We start from the raw sequence: 16973 nt of genomic DNA on the forward strand, positions 1-16973 counted from the left end.
AAAAAAAACAACCCAACAACTCCATAACAAAGGTTCCATCAGGGCATGTGACAACAACCAGGAAAGGCGAGACTTCAAAATTTAGACTTCTGTTATAAATGGAGGGATATAGGGGAAGAGGAGTGCTAAAAAATCCGCCAATATTGTGTAACCCATCTGAAGCAAGTCCAAGCTAAGGGTTCAGTGTTTATTTTAAGAACACTGATGTCTTAGACAATGGGCTGAGCTCCAACAGGACATAACCTTCTCTTCATGGAAGACAGTTTAGACAAGGACCTTCCAACAGCCCGAAAATAGAACTGATTGCCCGAGGAAGTTGCTCAACATAATCCCTGAACTGTTCGATGCTTTTCTTCCCACTCAATTCCATGTTACTGTCCTCTGCCCATTCCTCCCCCTCACCCAAGTCATTAACTCTTTTTCTTTCACATTTGCATTATGGGGCTTCACTCTCACTTGTTTCTACAAATGGACATCCATGGAAATGCGGCTATTCTGCAAGGCAGTTTTTACCCTCTCGTTTCCCTCTCATTTAGGCAGCCATATTCCTTTCTTGGTGGAAGGTGACTTCTGGGTGTGGTAGTGTTTCATAACACATAATGCATGTTGACACCAACTGTGGAATATATTGTTCAATTGTCTAATCTTCAGTGAGCGAATCAGAATGCACACCAACACGGTCAATGGCATAAGCAGGTATACACTGATGATTAATACAATGCAATGCAGTACAATACAGCACAACACAATATAATAAATTTAAACAGTGTATCTTTAAAAATACAAAACCATGTTAATGTTTACCACTACCGATCAAGACACCCACTCACCTGGCATGAATGAGAGCTATGACCTCAGCATAGCTCTTACCGCTGACAGGCTCGCTATTGACAGCAACAATACGATCCCCTGCCGTCAACCCTGCGAGGTGAGCGGTGCTGCCCTCTCGCACAGTCTTCACAAAAATGGTGTCCAGAGGTTCTGGCCCCTGACCTGCACAGAAACAACCAGTCTCTTGTATCAATCTGCCTGCAGTGGGATTGTTATCCTGTGAGATGGCTTACAGGTTCCTTAACCTTTTGTCTTCATTGAATATAACAGGGGCCTTTTGTTTTAGTGTTGGAGGATCATGCACGCCAACATGGCATGCTGTCTGCCATTTCTCAGCTGCTAACAACACACATAAGAGTTTCCAGCCATACACCGACAGTATCTTCAACTGGTGATCAAAAAGACAGCATGATATTATTCTCCTTCCAGACCTGACAATATGTTTCTTCACATTCGTTATTTTTCTGATGTTATGTTGCTTCATATCCACTGAAATGCAGATACTGCATTGGAACAAAATGTTATTCACTTGAATTTCTTTAGCAAACTGCTCAGTTGATTGTTTCATGAATTGATCTTAATCCAACATGTTATGCAGTGGACCTTTAGGACTTTTGTTTGCCGTCAGTCATTCACTACAAATATTTGCAGACATTCATTCAATACATGCCCGAACAACATGATCAAACATTCCAACCTTTTTATCAATCAAGTACTTTCAAATACGTTTCATGATACCAAACCAGTTCATTGCCTCTACTTTTCCACAAAGTTGTCTTTACTCAATTACTGTTATGACTCTTTAAACAAGTTTCAGATTATCCAAATCCATAAAAGACCTTAAAACAAACACAACCCCCTCCCAAGTCACACACAATATAGCCAAAAATGCTCTGCAAATGATTTTCTGATAAAAAAAGAAAAAGAGTTAACTCCAAATAAGGAGAATAAAATGGTGTGCAATAATATAAGACACTCTAATAAACAATCTTCAATCATTGTATACAGATCAACTTGGAACAGTTCAAACAAGATTTACTGGAAATATGGGTCCAACACATAAGACAATCACACACACACACACACACACACACACACACACACACACACACAGGTAAGCTGGATTGTCTGCTGGAATGTTACTGCTATTTCTGTGTGCTCACTAGTCTGAGACCCATGGAATGTTAGAAGGGATATAAAACAGCCACTACCACCTGAAGCACTCACTCACACACACACACCACACATACACACACACACACACATACAGAGAGAGAGAGAGGGAGAGAGAGAGAGAGGAAATACTGTGCAGAAAAGTATTCATGCTCAGCACTTTGCTCACCTTCACTGCCCTGCCACAGTGCGCCGTCTCCATCCTGAAAAATTTAACTACTGTTTAACATCTGACTCTAAGGAAACAACACAGTACTAAATACAAAAAAATCAAAATATATCAGTCCTGTTCACATGCATGTGTGCATCTAGCCATTTATGTGTGTATGCATACATGCCTGTGTGCTTTTTCAGCCGACTACCGTCACAGAAAACAATAAAAGATTCCCTAGATATACCTGAATCTATCCAAGGTTCATGATTGAATTACTAAACCTTGGGGAAAAGAACACCCACACCCCCACACAGATTCCTACTGATTGGGGAAGCAGCACAAGTACCAGAAAATCCAATACAAGTCACTCCCCACTCCACCCCACCTTCCAAACAAAACATTCCTCCCTGCCATTCCCATCTTTCCACACATCCTCCTCAGATTACAACTACTGGCATCAAAGTCATGGGCCTTGTGACAGTTCACGGGTTGCAAAACGGACCAGACAATAACTGAGAAGAAGCCTAAAAAGAAAAGGCACCCATCAGCATGTGACTCTTGTGTGCCGATGCATTCCATATGCTTGCATGCCTGTGGGAGATGCACTGTGGGTTGCCTGGTAATTGAAGGATACAGGTGAGGTGTCAGAGCAGCACTGCACAGCCCCCCTCTCCCCCATTCCCCCCTCCTCACCCTGGTGTTCCTTGAATGCAAAAACAACAGGAACACAAACCCAGCCTGCACTCCCTGGCACCATTCCCTGTGTTCTCTCTCTGTCCTCCAACATGTTCTTTACTTCTCCTGGTTGTCCCCCAACCCCCTCCCCCCACTCACGCCTGCTTCATCTCCATCCCCTCTCCCTCATCCCACCCCCTGTGCCCCCTCTTTCTTCAGAATTCTTCTTTCTCTTCTCAGCTCCTGTTTCATGGCACTGATTATCTTGTGCAATAAGTGTGATGAGATTCAGGAAGAAATATTTCTATTGATCTAAACCACTACACTGACTACAGCTTCAATGAAATAAATCTATTGTTCTACAACTACCCACCCTAGCCCCCTCCCCCCACCCCACACACTCTGGCCACAGCAAAAGTCTTAAGTAAGTATTTGGAAACTATGTGCACCATGAGGCTAGGCATACTGATGACAAACCATCACAACCACATAGTAACAATCAGGCTACGCTGAATTGTCTATTGCTGCAAAACTGGTGAATCACTGAGGATATAAAAAAGGATTTAAATACAAAACCATTCTCATATTTTTGACACAATCTAACGTGATGCTATTAGACTAGCATGACAGATGAGCAGACGATCAGGGAGTGGAAAGAAACAAAATTTCACGAGATAAAACAATGAATAAACCATGGACAGCGTGATCCAAATTGACAGCAATTTCATGCTGACATGCAACGAAGCGAAGGAGGGAGTGGAGGGCAGGACGGGAAGAGGCAGACAAGATAATGATGGGAACAGGGGAAGAGAGATGCTGAGAAAAGACCAACAGAGCAGCAACAAGTGCTCTGGACAAAAGAACACCAAGAACAAAAGACATGACAGCAAACATGGTTGTCATCTGTGGGATAAATAGGCTGAGAGACAGACTTAGTAAACTGGACAGTGTAGACTTGATAATAGGAAAGACAGAAACTGATTAGGAAAGAAAAGAACAAAAACAACTAATGATGCTATTGGGAAAAAGGAATTTTGGAAATTAAGACAATAAGAGAAAAGCAGGCATATAGACAGACCAGCAGAAACAGAGGGAGAAGAGACACAAAGACTCCCCAACCCCAGCCCTGAAAAACAGGAACAAAAACCACACTGATACAGTAAAACTAAGGGCAACAACAACAACATCCACCCATAAAAAACAAACAAGTAAAAAACAAAAACAAGAGAGGCAAGGCCTTCAAGACTCACTTGTGATACACTTTAAAAAAAATATATAATCGTTAAAATGTGTTCTGTATTTGTTATTATAAAGCTTCATGTTAAAAAAAAAAGAAAAAAAAAAGTCCTAACCAGATTCGAATTAAGTCCCCTAGCATTAATTACAGAGTAATTTCCCTTTTTTACTATCGGCACCAAAACGTTTGCAAAATAAATAAAACATCCATGCTTAGCAAAAGAAGTTCCTGTTTGAACAAAAAATGATAATAATGACTGCTCTTGTTGTTGGATCAGAATATCAGAACAAAGTGCCAAGTTTAGAGAATACAAAAAATATAAATATAACAGTAAATGCAGTTTGCATATAATTAGGCTTCATTTTTTATTTTTTTGTGCCCATCCCAGAGGTGCAATATTGTTTTAAACAAGATGACTGGAAAGAACTGAATTTTTCCTATTTTTATGCCTAATTTGGTGTCAACTGACAAAGTATTTGCAGAGAAAATGTCAATGTTAAAGTTTACCACGGACACACAGACACACACACAGACAACTGAACACCGGGTTAAAACATAGACTCACTTTGTTTACACAAGCTGCAGAAACAGGCAAAAAGCTGCAGAAACAGGCAAAAATATTCTTTCAAAGACAAAACAAAAAAGACAACAGAAGACTGTGACAAGACAAGTCAGGACAACAGACCTCACACAGCGGTGACCTGGCAGCAGACTGGGGAGGGTAGACGACAAAATGACGGAGGGTGAACCCAAAGCCCTGAGGGCTGCGTGGGACCACTACAGTCCTGGGCCCAGCCCACGTCAACAGCTGACTGATGCCTCCCTGACCCTCTCTCTCAGCCTGCACACACACACACACACACATGTAGAAAATATGCATTTCAACATACAGAGAAAAAAAAAAGTATTGTATTGAACTATATTACTCTTTTTGTCACAACAGATTACTCTGTGTGAAATTCGGGCTGCTCTTTGCAGGGAGAGCATGTCGCTACACTTGAGAACGCCACCTATTTTTAAAATTATTTTCCTGCCTGCAATGATATAGATTTGTCTTCCTATCAAAGTGGATTTTTCTAAAGAATTTTTCAAGGGACAACCCTTTTGCTGCTGTAGGTTCTTTTATGTGCGCTTAGTGCATGCTACACACAGGACCTCAGTTTGTCGTCTCATCCGAATGACTAATGTCCAGACAACCACTCATGGTCTAGTGGAGGGGGAGAAAGTACTGGTGACTGTGGGATTCAAATCAGCGCGCTCAGATTCTCTCACTTTCTAGACAGACATGTTACCACTTGGCCAATACTCCACTCCAATATATACTTACTAACTTAGGAATAAGTGCACAGAGAGAAAACATGCATTTGAAAGAAAATATGCACTGAAGAATAAGTCTACAGGGAGAAAATATACTTTTAAAAGTAAGCATACTGACAGAATATATGCATTAAAAGAATGGGTATACTGCGAGAAAATATGGCAAGAACACGTGATCAGAGACAGAACATGCATTTAAGAACAAGAATCAGAAAGAAAAAATGCACTGAAAATTTTCTTTTCTTTTTTGCTTTCACAGCATCTCAGCCATTGTCACAGGGCCTTATCAGGGCTGTGTTCAAGAATAAAGTACACAGAAAATATGCATATTCATGATATACAGAGAAAAATAATAGGCATTTTAGAAGGAGTACACACAGAACAAAGAAATATGTTTTTAATACTAAGCATCCACAGAAAAAAATAATTATGCATAAAGAGGAATTACATATATCTAATCACTGTTTGAACTGCCACTACATCTCCTGGGTGAAATAATTCATTTTTTGTCTAAAATTTTTAATTATTGTATTGTCTCCTAGACTGTTCTCATCAGGCCCTCATCTAGCTGACTTCTTTCTGTTAAAAAAATGTCTGATTACTAGAATCAACAATGTGCATGAGTGTACATCCATTCATGTGTAAGCATGTGTGTGTGCATGTGTATAGGACACAGGTGCAGCGCCCATTCATGCATCATTTGGCAAGTATGTGTGCATGTGGTTTGTGTGTGAGTATGGTGATATAGAGAGAGGGAGGGGGGAGGAAGGGAGGGGGGGGGGGCATAACTGTTTGATCTGGCCCAGACACTTTGTCATTATAAAACTAAAAGGTCTCTATTTAAATGCAGATGTCAAACACACCATCAGAAGTTATTTTTGGTAAGTGCATGAATCCACATGTTGCTGAACGGGTGATATGCATTAAAAGACACAACTGAATTCTAATATAGATTTTTACTTTCTCATTTTAGTTATCAATGCTATGGACATAACTTGGAATATTTGATCTTTTGTTTTTCAGAAATCACTGGTGCCTTTTGTCAACTTTTGTTTTGCTTTGCTTGGGAAAAAAAAAAAGAAAAAAAAAAAAAAAAGAAGAAGAAGAAATAAGTGCACTTTCCCACTGCTAACAATTCAAATATTATGCTTCAATGGATATCTATTAAAGTAAGTATAAACAAGTTTCCATAAACTCACTGCATGCACACACGCACACAAACATGTATTCATATCCAGAACACACACACACACACATGCACACGCACACACACACACGCACACACACACACACACACACACACACACACACACACATTCCCGCCTTGGCTTTCCAGACATCTAAAGGAGGTCATTCTCACTCCTCTCTGGAGAGGGAAGAAGACATCAAAATGATCAAATGATTTCACAGCTCCGCAATGTGATAGCCCCGACCTCCTCACCTCACCCCCTCCTCCACCAATCCCTCTGTTTTCTGGGTAAACCTGCCTGTTGTTCCTCTCCTCAGAACTCTGTGCTCCATGAGTAAACACCAAACTATGTTAAGTGAATAAACATCTACCAGCAACAATGCCTTTTTTTTTTCTTCTTCTTATTTGACTTTTTATTTAGCACATCCCCTTCTCCCCACCCCCTCCACTAACCCCTCCCCACCACCCCCTGTTTTCCTTTTTCTTCTCCCCCCCTGCACCCCCCCTTTTTTTTTCTTTCAATTTCTTCTTACCACATCAGTCTTCCCCCTCCTCCTCCTCTTGCCTTCACTAATGCAGCACAAGCAGCCTTACAGCTAGGGGTGCCAACATGAAGATAGTCAAGGGGAATGCAGGAATATCTGGCATCAGATTGTGCTGACAGGCGCATGCGAATCCCTAACACACACATGGGAGCATGCATGTGCGCGCTTGCACTCAACACGGATGCACGCACACATGTCGCTACCCTCCCCCCTCCCCCCCCACACACAGAGGCACTCAGGCACATACACACACACTCGCTCACAGGGGCATACACATACATGTATACACTACACACAAGAGACTTTCACACACACTCTTGCTGAAGACAAAACACAGGTACCACAGAATGGGAAGATGAGCAGGTAGGAAAAGAGTTGATATTAATGATCAGGGGCAGTTTCACTGGCTTCATGGTAAACATCCTGACACTGTCAAGGCTACAAGAGTGAGTGGTACTGAGAGCAAATAACAAAATGAAAGAAAATGTATTCACTTAAAACAAAAGTAATTTTCATAAATTCCACATGTAACCATCTAACTGAAACTGGATGTCTCTGAAGAAAACATATGTGTGAGGGAGGGAGAGGGAGAGAGAGAGAGGGAGGGGGGGGAAGAGAAAAAGAGAGAGAGAGAGAGAGAGAGAGAGAGAGAGAGAGAGAGAGAGACAGAGACAGAGACAGAGAGACAGAGAGAGATGACCAAAAAAAAAAAAGACTATAATTATAAACATTTCTGTCTTCATTTTCATTTATGTCACATGTTCTAATCACAATAAAGTAAACAGACTTCATGAAAGATAATAACAAAACACACACAAAAATACAACAACAATGTAGAGTGTATATTACATAAATTAGCACATGTATACAGACAAGATACATTTAAAGGCAGAGTTAAAAAGGCATGAACTGAAGGGGTTATTACGGTTGGTGAATTAAACTCCCACACAGAATAAAGGAAAGAGATGTTTATGTTTATTGTGGCTTATATTCCATCTGACCACACAGGGCCATATCAGGACTGTCAAACCATACAATGTTCAACTGCGTCAACATAAAACTGTCACATAAAAAAAATAAATAAATAAATAAACAATAAAAAACAACCTAGACAAACCCACAAAACACAGTTCATGACACAATATCCTAACCATTTAGCTCCTTAGAGCAAATAAGACTAGGCCGAGCTGAGGACGTAAACCATTCTGCTTAATCTATCATCCCCTGATTTTTTTTTTTTTAAAAGGGGGGAAAAAACAATACTTAAAACCCAAACAAAGAAAAACCAAATGGCCATGTAGGCAAATAATATTGCAGAATGGACAGCTAGTGCCCATCCCAGTGTTTACAGTTTCATTACCCAGTCGACAGAGCAAAACAGCACAGACAGTACATCACAGACTGTGGAAAAGAGAAAAAAGTGTCAAGGCTTGCTCAAAAAAAGAAAGGGGAATGGACTGGGAAGGCAGAAAAAGCAGACAGCTGTGAAGGAAGAAAAAAGGCAGAAAATAAGACAGCAATAGAAATGAGTAAAACTTTCTACCACAGAATTCCCAGGTGGGGATGCTATTAATACTGAAAGTCCCCACCCCCTGCATCCCCATGGGGGACCCAAAGTGAGAGACACAGAGCAAAGAAAGAGAGAAGCAGACAGAGACAGAGAGGGAATGAGACATTAAGAGGAGTGAAGGGAAGGAATGAAGAAAAGCTAGATAGGACAGAAACAGATAATCTTTCTGATTGGTCACCTCCCCCTCCCCACACTCACAAACTTTAAACAAACAGATTATCTTTCTGATTGGTTTACCCCCCCCCCCCCCCCCCCCCCCGCCCGCCTCCCCACTCCCACAAACTTTAAACAGAAAGACAGAAATAATTATGTGAAGATTCAGAACAAACTCCACCCTCCCCTCTCCCTTCCCCAATGACCGATCCCACATCCCCAATGAAAAAAAGAAGAAAAGAAAAAAAGCGAAATCTGAAGGTGAAGATTCAGAATGCATTTTCTTCAAAGCTCACCTGACCCGCTCTCTCTTTCACACACCACTCTATATTTGCTCCATCTTTCCATAAACCCCACAGTTCCCTGTTTACCTTTCTCTGCACCAGCCCTCCCATGCACAGCACCCCCTGACATTTGGTTGCTGGGGTCTGTATTTACCAGAAGCCAAACCACAATCTCTTCTGCACCACACGGACAGAGACACAAGCTAGAGATACACATAAGCGCATGCTTGTGTGCGTGCGCACACGCATGCACACCAAGTGCCACCAGAGGCAGCCCCCTTGTGGAGAAGAAGGTTATCAGAGAGAGAACCTGCGCCCCAGCCAAGTCCAAATGTCCTGCAATTTGTCTGTCTCAACCGATTTCCAATGCCAGCTATCCTGATCAACAAGTGATTGCTTGATAATATGTATCTGGTATCTCAAGACTAAACAACGACCGTGGGTGTGGCGCATGTCCGGTCATATTTTGAAGCTGAAGGTTGGATGCTTATAAACACAATGTCAGTCAAGATCAGAAGGGAAAAGATCAAGGTAGCATTGTGAATTTGATATATCCCCAACTTTTTCCAAAATTATTGCGCTTTTTGTTTGTTTGTTTGTTGTTATTTTTTCAGGTGAAAAATACCCCAGAACACACAACAAAATGTAATGACAAAATTAAAAAATCAAATAAATACTAATATAACTTTTGGTCTTGTTGATGACATACCTAAAGTCTCACTCCTTGATCTAACCCTTCTCAAAAATGTACACATAACAATGTAAATTAGACTGATGTGACATTAAACATCCTTTTAAAAAAACCCTTAAGACTGCAGATGAACAATGTCATGACAACAACTTTCAAGGACACACTGTCCCTTTTCTTGATTTCATGGACACATTCTGGGTAACTACTGCATGTCTGAATAGAGATATAAAAGTTTAACCCTTTCATCCCCTAAAACAAGAAGGATCAGCTAGCACTCAGGGTAGTTCTCTCTCTCCCCCTCTCTCTCTCCTCCCTCACGTACACACACACATGCAAACAACAACAATAACCAACCTCCCTGTCACTGGCATCTGGCCAAGATTACTTGTGATGATTTTTAAAACCTCATGTACACTTTTGAAAAAGTTTTCAGTCAACAAACTATGCCGACGCATGCACCAAAATAAGTGAGCACACACTGCTGAAATCATTGTCAGTTTCTTCAACTGCACTGTTTCCCTTCAGGAACTGAGAAGAAACACACACACACACACACACACACACACACAAAACAAACAAAAAAAACCAAACACTACAACAATAGCAACAAAAATCCAGAGTATTTATGCCAGAAATCATTCTGAGCTTACAACCACCCACCCCAACCAAACAAAACAAGCAAAAGGAAGACAACCAACCCTCCTCCTCACACCTGGAAGCTGGCACACAGAATCACCTACTACTGAGATGCATTAGATCTGTCAAACAACAACCTAAAAAAGAAGTGCTTGACATCAATCTTGGCAGCATCCCTTTGCCAAGTGATGAGGAAGACAAAGAGGGAAGAGAGATGTCTACTACTACAATCATAAGCTGAAAACATTTTCTCCTGTCTAACAATACCCATCCCAGATTTTATGAGGGTGAAGTAGGCTGAGGGCAAAGACACACACAACAGGAAGGTGTGCCCTGGAATGAAACTGGTCCAGAACGTAAAAACATGAACATTCGACCAAGACTCACAAAAAGTTAATGAGAAGTTAAAGAACAAAACAAGTTGTATGTAGTGGTGAACGGTGAATGTTTTCTGCGCAACAGAGTGTGCAGTCTTCCGTTCAATCAATTCATTCATGCTCTTTATACCCCTGCCAGCCAGCACTGCCACCTCAGCACTATAAATCAACACAAGGAAAATACCCTACTTATTCATATAAACTTAATGAAATTATAAAAATACAAATTTCCTTAAAAATGATGAAACGTTTCTCCTTGAGGTACACACTTGATAACTGATGTGGGCCGAGAAGCACGTTCACCACACAGAGATTATTCAGCTATTGTCATGCAGCTTCCTCCCACGGGAAGTCAAGTCTGACTGGTTGAGATGATGAAAGAACTTTGGACTGCCAAACTGTGTGCATGTGTGGGTACATGCTCTTATCTTATGAGCTGGGCCAATTTCTAACACTGCCTTGAGTGTGAAACCTTCTGCAGTTGCAAAAGTACAAATGATTAATTTGAAGCTTGCAATACAAAACAAACTGCTCAACAATAAACTTTTATCATCAGTCATCATTATAATCATTCTCTCCGACTTTTGCTTTATTATGTCTCTCTCTCCCCTTGACCCTCTCTCACAAGCATGAATGCATGTATGCAAATACACACACACACACACACACACACACACACACACACATTTATACATACGCACACACACACACACCTTTTACCAACACTGTTTACTCCATTACTTTCAGTTGCTCAGGGGAAAGAAGAAGAAAAAAAAGGTCGCAAAAACATGACTTTCCCTGTGTATTGAGCAACAACTGCATGTTGGAACGGTGCCTGAAAATGAACAGAGGTGTTCAAGATGTGCCATGCTGCTCTTTCCCCCAACCACTGGCTGGGCGGCCCCATCTGTCCTGGCAGCAAAGGTTATCATGCTGTGTGCCATGACACAACTAGACACAGCCCATGATCACAGTATGCCATCACAATGTTTCTGGATCAAAGAGCGTATAAATATACAGGGTGGTTTGTTGTTTTCTTGTTGTTCCTTATACCCATGATAACAATATATATAATCAAACATACGGCACAGTATAGGCTCTACATGCTTCCCAAGAACATCTACACTCAACAACAGGACTGATTTTTTTTTCTTTAAAAAAGTGAGGTCAGCTGCTTAGTGCTTATCACCAGACTGATCAAACCTTCAGTCATTTTGTTTGTTTGTTTTTTTCCCCTTCCTTTATCAGTTACCAGTCATAGTCTCTTGCCTATTGTTTTTCCCTCAAACCTGGCTTGAGAAAAGGTATCTGAATTCTAACCTCACTAGAAACTTCTCACCACACAGTATGCACACTTATTCCTTTATCAAATTATTCTGGCAAAAGGAATGGTATTTTAATTCTTACTGCTCAAGTCACTTTTCACCATGCACACTCGAACACTTTATCTCCTTTAAATCCATGGCATTTTTATTTCTAATATTGTCAAAAGTGAAAAACAAGAGACAAAGAGAGAGCTATTCTAATTATAACCCTGATCAAAACTAAAGTTAGCACTGCTTGTCAAGTTTACTGTCATTCCTTCTACTGGAAACAACCCGACAAGGCTCCAGGCAAGGCTCTAATGAATTCACTGGAGGATCATGGTAAACAACAGTTTTACAAGTTTTCCCATTCTGTCAAATCTGCACTTATCAGACTTTTTTCCTCTCTAATTTCAATGAAATTTACACAAGAAGTCACCTCTCCAGCCGGCTCTCAAAAATCCCTGACTATGCGGTCGCTCACAACCCGGTTTCTCACAACCACTGATACAGTCGTCTCTCACAACTGGTGATACAGTCCCAGAAAAGTCCCCCATCCCTCCTGCCGACGGGTTCCACAGATTGCAGTATCAGCAAGCATCTTGTCTTAAAAGGAAACCTCCCTATCTCTATTTACCCAGAACCTCCCATGTAACCTACTTCCACAGGGATAAGGAAAAGTGGGAGGATGGGGAGGAGAAGAAGTGGGGGGAGGGTGCCAATCCAGACCCTGATGCTACTGGCTTGATAGCCAGTTTCCTGAGTCATGCTGGGTCTGCCTGGTGAGTTGGTTCTCTGAGCAGCCTGCCACCACCTCTCCCTCCTGCAACCCCCAGCCCTAAATCCCATTCCCTCAAAGAGCCTGGAGGGTAGGTATAGGTTCTTTGATTCTCTTCCCTACTTCCAGGATCTCTCCTTCAGCTGGCAATGGGGAATGCCCACAATAACAGTTTGCACCCTAAGAAGAAATTGATGCTGAAAGTGTTGGAGTGTTGGGAAAAAAGGATATATACGCATAGTCATTATATCTTACACTAGTTACAGAGTTTTACCTTATGTGAGGAAAGGGTTATGTGGCTGTTCTGTCTTGAAGACATTTACTTTGTGGGCTTTGGTGTCAGCGCTGACTGCAGTAAACCTTTAAAACTTCAAGCAAGAGCATATCTATTCCATTACAAAGAATTGGACAAGTCAGGCGTGGCTTTTATCTGAACCCCTTTCAAGTTTTATCACGAGTATACACTGGCTTCATTAACTGATTAAATAAATAAATACACACACACACACACACACACACACACACATATATATATATATATATATATATATATATATAAGAAGAAGAAGAAAAAAGAGAGAGAAAAAAACACCAAAAAAACCCAGAAAGCTTGCACCTTATTTCTCATCTCAAAATCCACATACTACCTTTAAAAGCTGACACACTTTTCAGTGGCTCTAAAAATTTTCCTGTTTACCACTGGGGAAAATGAAATTAAACAAACAAACAAACAAACAAACCCTTTTTTCTTTACAGCAATGGCAAAACTTGGCTGACGAACGACTTCCTGGTCCGCATCATTCACACACAGTGATATTCAAGCCCCAGCCATTGAATAAGACACAAGGTGCTGTATGTCTGTGCAGTCAACCGGAAGAGCAGAATCAGAGTTATCACCCACCCCTCACCACTATCTCCTCCTCTAAAGCCTACCAGCAGACTGCTGGGGTCAGAACCAGTGGAACACTGGTCATGATAACCCTCAGCAAGTCATAAAAACCCACATGACGATAAAAACCCCTGATAGGACAACTGATGAGGGGACTGAGTCATCTGCTGCAGCCTCACAGCAGCCATGCGTCCATCCCCTGCAGGCAGAAGCCACTGCTTTTAATTGATGCAAAAAATAACCAAGGAGAGGTGGTGAAGCTCTCCTCCTAAAGTTGAGAAAACAGGCCTTGAATCTGTACCTCGGTTTATCAGTTTGACTGAACCTAACTGTGGATGGAGATAAAGTTTCTCAGTATGTAGACGACCCCAAAACTTGCCAATGACAACAGCTCTACATTCCTTTTGCCTGGGTTCTTGCAATAAGTAAAATTATGATTGTCTAGTCACTGCAGTGATCAACTTATTTTGTCTCACGTGTAATAAAACTAAGGCATGCTACTCCTGCTTGCCAAATGCAGAGAAAAACATAAATATATATGACGTGAAAGATTCTGACAAGATACTGTGAAACTTGACAGTTATCACACATATGTCTCATATGTAAAAGAGAAATCTAAGCCATACATTTTCTCAAGCACTTGATGAAGGAGAGAGATTTCTGGGGAAAAAAATGATTAAAAAAAAAATATATATATATAATCTAGAGTTGCAGTGAAAGGATTAGACAAGAGATATCAATAATATAGAAAATGTCTTTTAAAAAACAAAACAAAAAACAACTAAGTAATCCATCACCTGCTGCCTGGAACTGACTGCATGAAACTATTTATCTTTTCTTGCGCTTGGCCAAGCTAAGATGGATTATCCTCCTTTCTTCCCCCTGATAACTTATCTCCACTGAAAACTGGTTGTGTCTGAACATTCTGTGAGTTGCCATCATATTTTAAAACATCTTCAGTGGAAGATGAAGCGTCGTCCAAAGTGTACTAAAATGAAAAGTCAAAAAGAAAAACATTACCAACTGTTTCAACTATAAAAAGCTGAAAGATCTGACTGTCTTCAAGTGGAAGGTTGAACTATCTTCTCAACAGTACAAACAATAATGAAATACTGTCTTCCCTAAGAATACACTGGCAGTTACTCTGTCAACTTAACTGATACTATATAGTGACAGTCATTTTTTTTATTCAAACTGTCTGCGGACACGTATAAAACGGAACCTTCCTCACGCTGCAGTAAAATGTATCTGAGCATTTGATCATATATGGTACTTAAATGTTAGAACCGCTTTCATTCTCAGCATCTCATCTTGACTTCAAAGTAAACACTGCCTAAAACAGATTTAAGCACACACAAAAAAGAAAAAGAGTTTTAAAAAAAGCTTGCCACAGCTGAATAGGCAGAGCATCCGGCATGCTCTACTGGCTTTCATTCCAAAGGTATAGAATTCAAAGGTCTGGGTTTCAAATCGGCAACATCTGGAGGGTGATAGAAGGAGCTATCCTCCTCACCCCCCAACCCCCTCCCCCATTCTCCCAAGTCAACACATGCTGACCATCTAATGCCTCGACTTTCTTTATACAGAGGATCAAACAGGTAGGATAAAGTTTACATAACCCATGTCAAGAGTCTGGTGGTTTATAGGAAACATAAAAAATACCCAGCATACATCAACCACGAGAGTCATCAGCAAACAGATGTTAGTCATGTACTAGGCAGAAAGAAAGGAGAAAGGATTCATGCTGGTGCCAACACAACAACAAGGTGAGACTGAACCAAGAGGTGAAAACAGCTCAGGCAGATCAACAACCTCCATCTTCCAATGTGCATTCTGCCCACCTAAAAACATGCAGTCTGCAAAGTAGCTCCACCAATGGCACCCCTGTGCCATCCCTCATTCTAGAAAGCACAATGCATTCTTCCCTAAAGAATCATTTGACAATCCATATATTTATTTCATGCTTTAGTTTGTGTGCACATGTGCATGCATGTGTGCAAGCATGCGCTGCATGCAAGTGTGAGCATGCATATGCACACCCACATGTGCATATCTCTGCCCGTGTTTGTGTGCATGCTGAGGCACATGAAAGAATGAAGTAAAAACAAAAGAAAATCAAGACTAAAATACAGCAAGAACAATTAAAGTCAACGAGTCACAGACTCGACATCCACTTTCTTCAAATTGACTTTCTGTGCAAATAAATTCAAAGAATGTCACAGTCAATTCGCTTTACCGATGCACTAAGGATGTTTAGTTGGAAGACAGGCAGAGAGCTAAAGAATCTCCAGCCAAAAATGTCTGAGAGCTCTAATACCTTTTTCTTCTTCTCTTTAAAAAAAAAAAAAAAAAAAAGCTACATTCTTCCTCCATTCCAAATGAAGGTGAACTTTTGCAGGAGTACAACCCCAAAAGTGAAAACCATCTTTCCCTCAGCCTCAAAATAACCACCGCTAATTGCAGCAACTCAGCAGAGGGGCTAGGTCTTGTCATGGCATACCTGACAGACCAAAGGGGCTAAGGTCTTTCAAAACAGCCAGATAATCAGGCCTCAATGAGCACTGGCCAGCTCAGCTAAAGCAGGGAGATGGTGCAGTAAACTGACCAGAGGAACCAACAGTTAGCCACCTAAGTGGCTGGAAAAAAAAAAAAAGAAAAGAAATGTCTCAAAATCTTGGCAGTGCATGTGTGGTATGCCTATTAGTGATGCGCGCGCGCGCGTGTGTGTGTGTGTGTGTGTGTGTGTGCGCACACGAGCATGGTGTGTGGTTTTGTGTATGCGTGCGTGCATGTGTCCATGTGTGTGTGTGTGCCTGCATCTGTGTGTGTGTGTGTGTGTGTGTGTGTGTGTGTGTGAGGGGGGGGGGGGTTGGCTTGCTGTATGTAATGTGGTGTTGTATTACGTGTGTGCGTATATGGCTTCTTGCTGGTATGTGTGCCTCAACGTGTCTGAGAAAGCAAAACACAAAATATGGTAAACAGAAGATCCAATGTAAGTTTTCATACCCATGACATTCATGATTCCATGATACCATTATCTCAGCAAAATCACACAGTATACAATCAGGCTGACCTCACTCCTTCCTAACTCACTGTATTTCTAAATTTCTAACAAACTAAACTGAGCTGTTTCACCTCAGAAATTCTGGCTAAAAGATTAGCACAATTTG

General features: G+C 41.1%; 1 protein-coding gene across 2 annotated transcripts in view; it reads right to left on the reverse strand.

The window, feature by feature from the left end:
• Positions 1–16973, reverse strand: part of LOC143293439 (rho GTPase-activating protein 21-A-like) — an 80899-nt gene that overhangs the window by 42421 nt on the left and 21505 nt on the right. For both annotated transcript variants that reach the window (XM_076604292.1, XM_076604293.1), the window contains exons 3-5: positions 4756–4911; positions 2174–2207; positions 831–993 (exon numbers count right to left, since the gene is read on the reverse strand). In XM_076604292.1, coding sequence (XP_076460407.1) covers positions 831–993; positions 2174–2207; positions 4756–4911 — 353 coding nt within the window. The remainder of the gene's footprint in view (positions 1–830; positions 994–2173; positions 2208–4755; positions 4912–16973) is intronic.

The sequence above is a fragment of the Babylonia areolata genome, chromosome 19 (assembly GCF_041734735.1).
Source record: "Babylonia areolata isolate BAREFJ2019XMU chromosome 19, ASM4173473v1, whole genome shotgun sequence".
Classification (NCBI taxonomy): domain Eukaryota; kingdom Metazoa; phylum Mollusca; class Gastropoda; order Neogastropoda; family Buccinidae; genus Babylonia; species Babylonia areolata.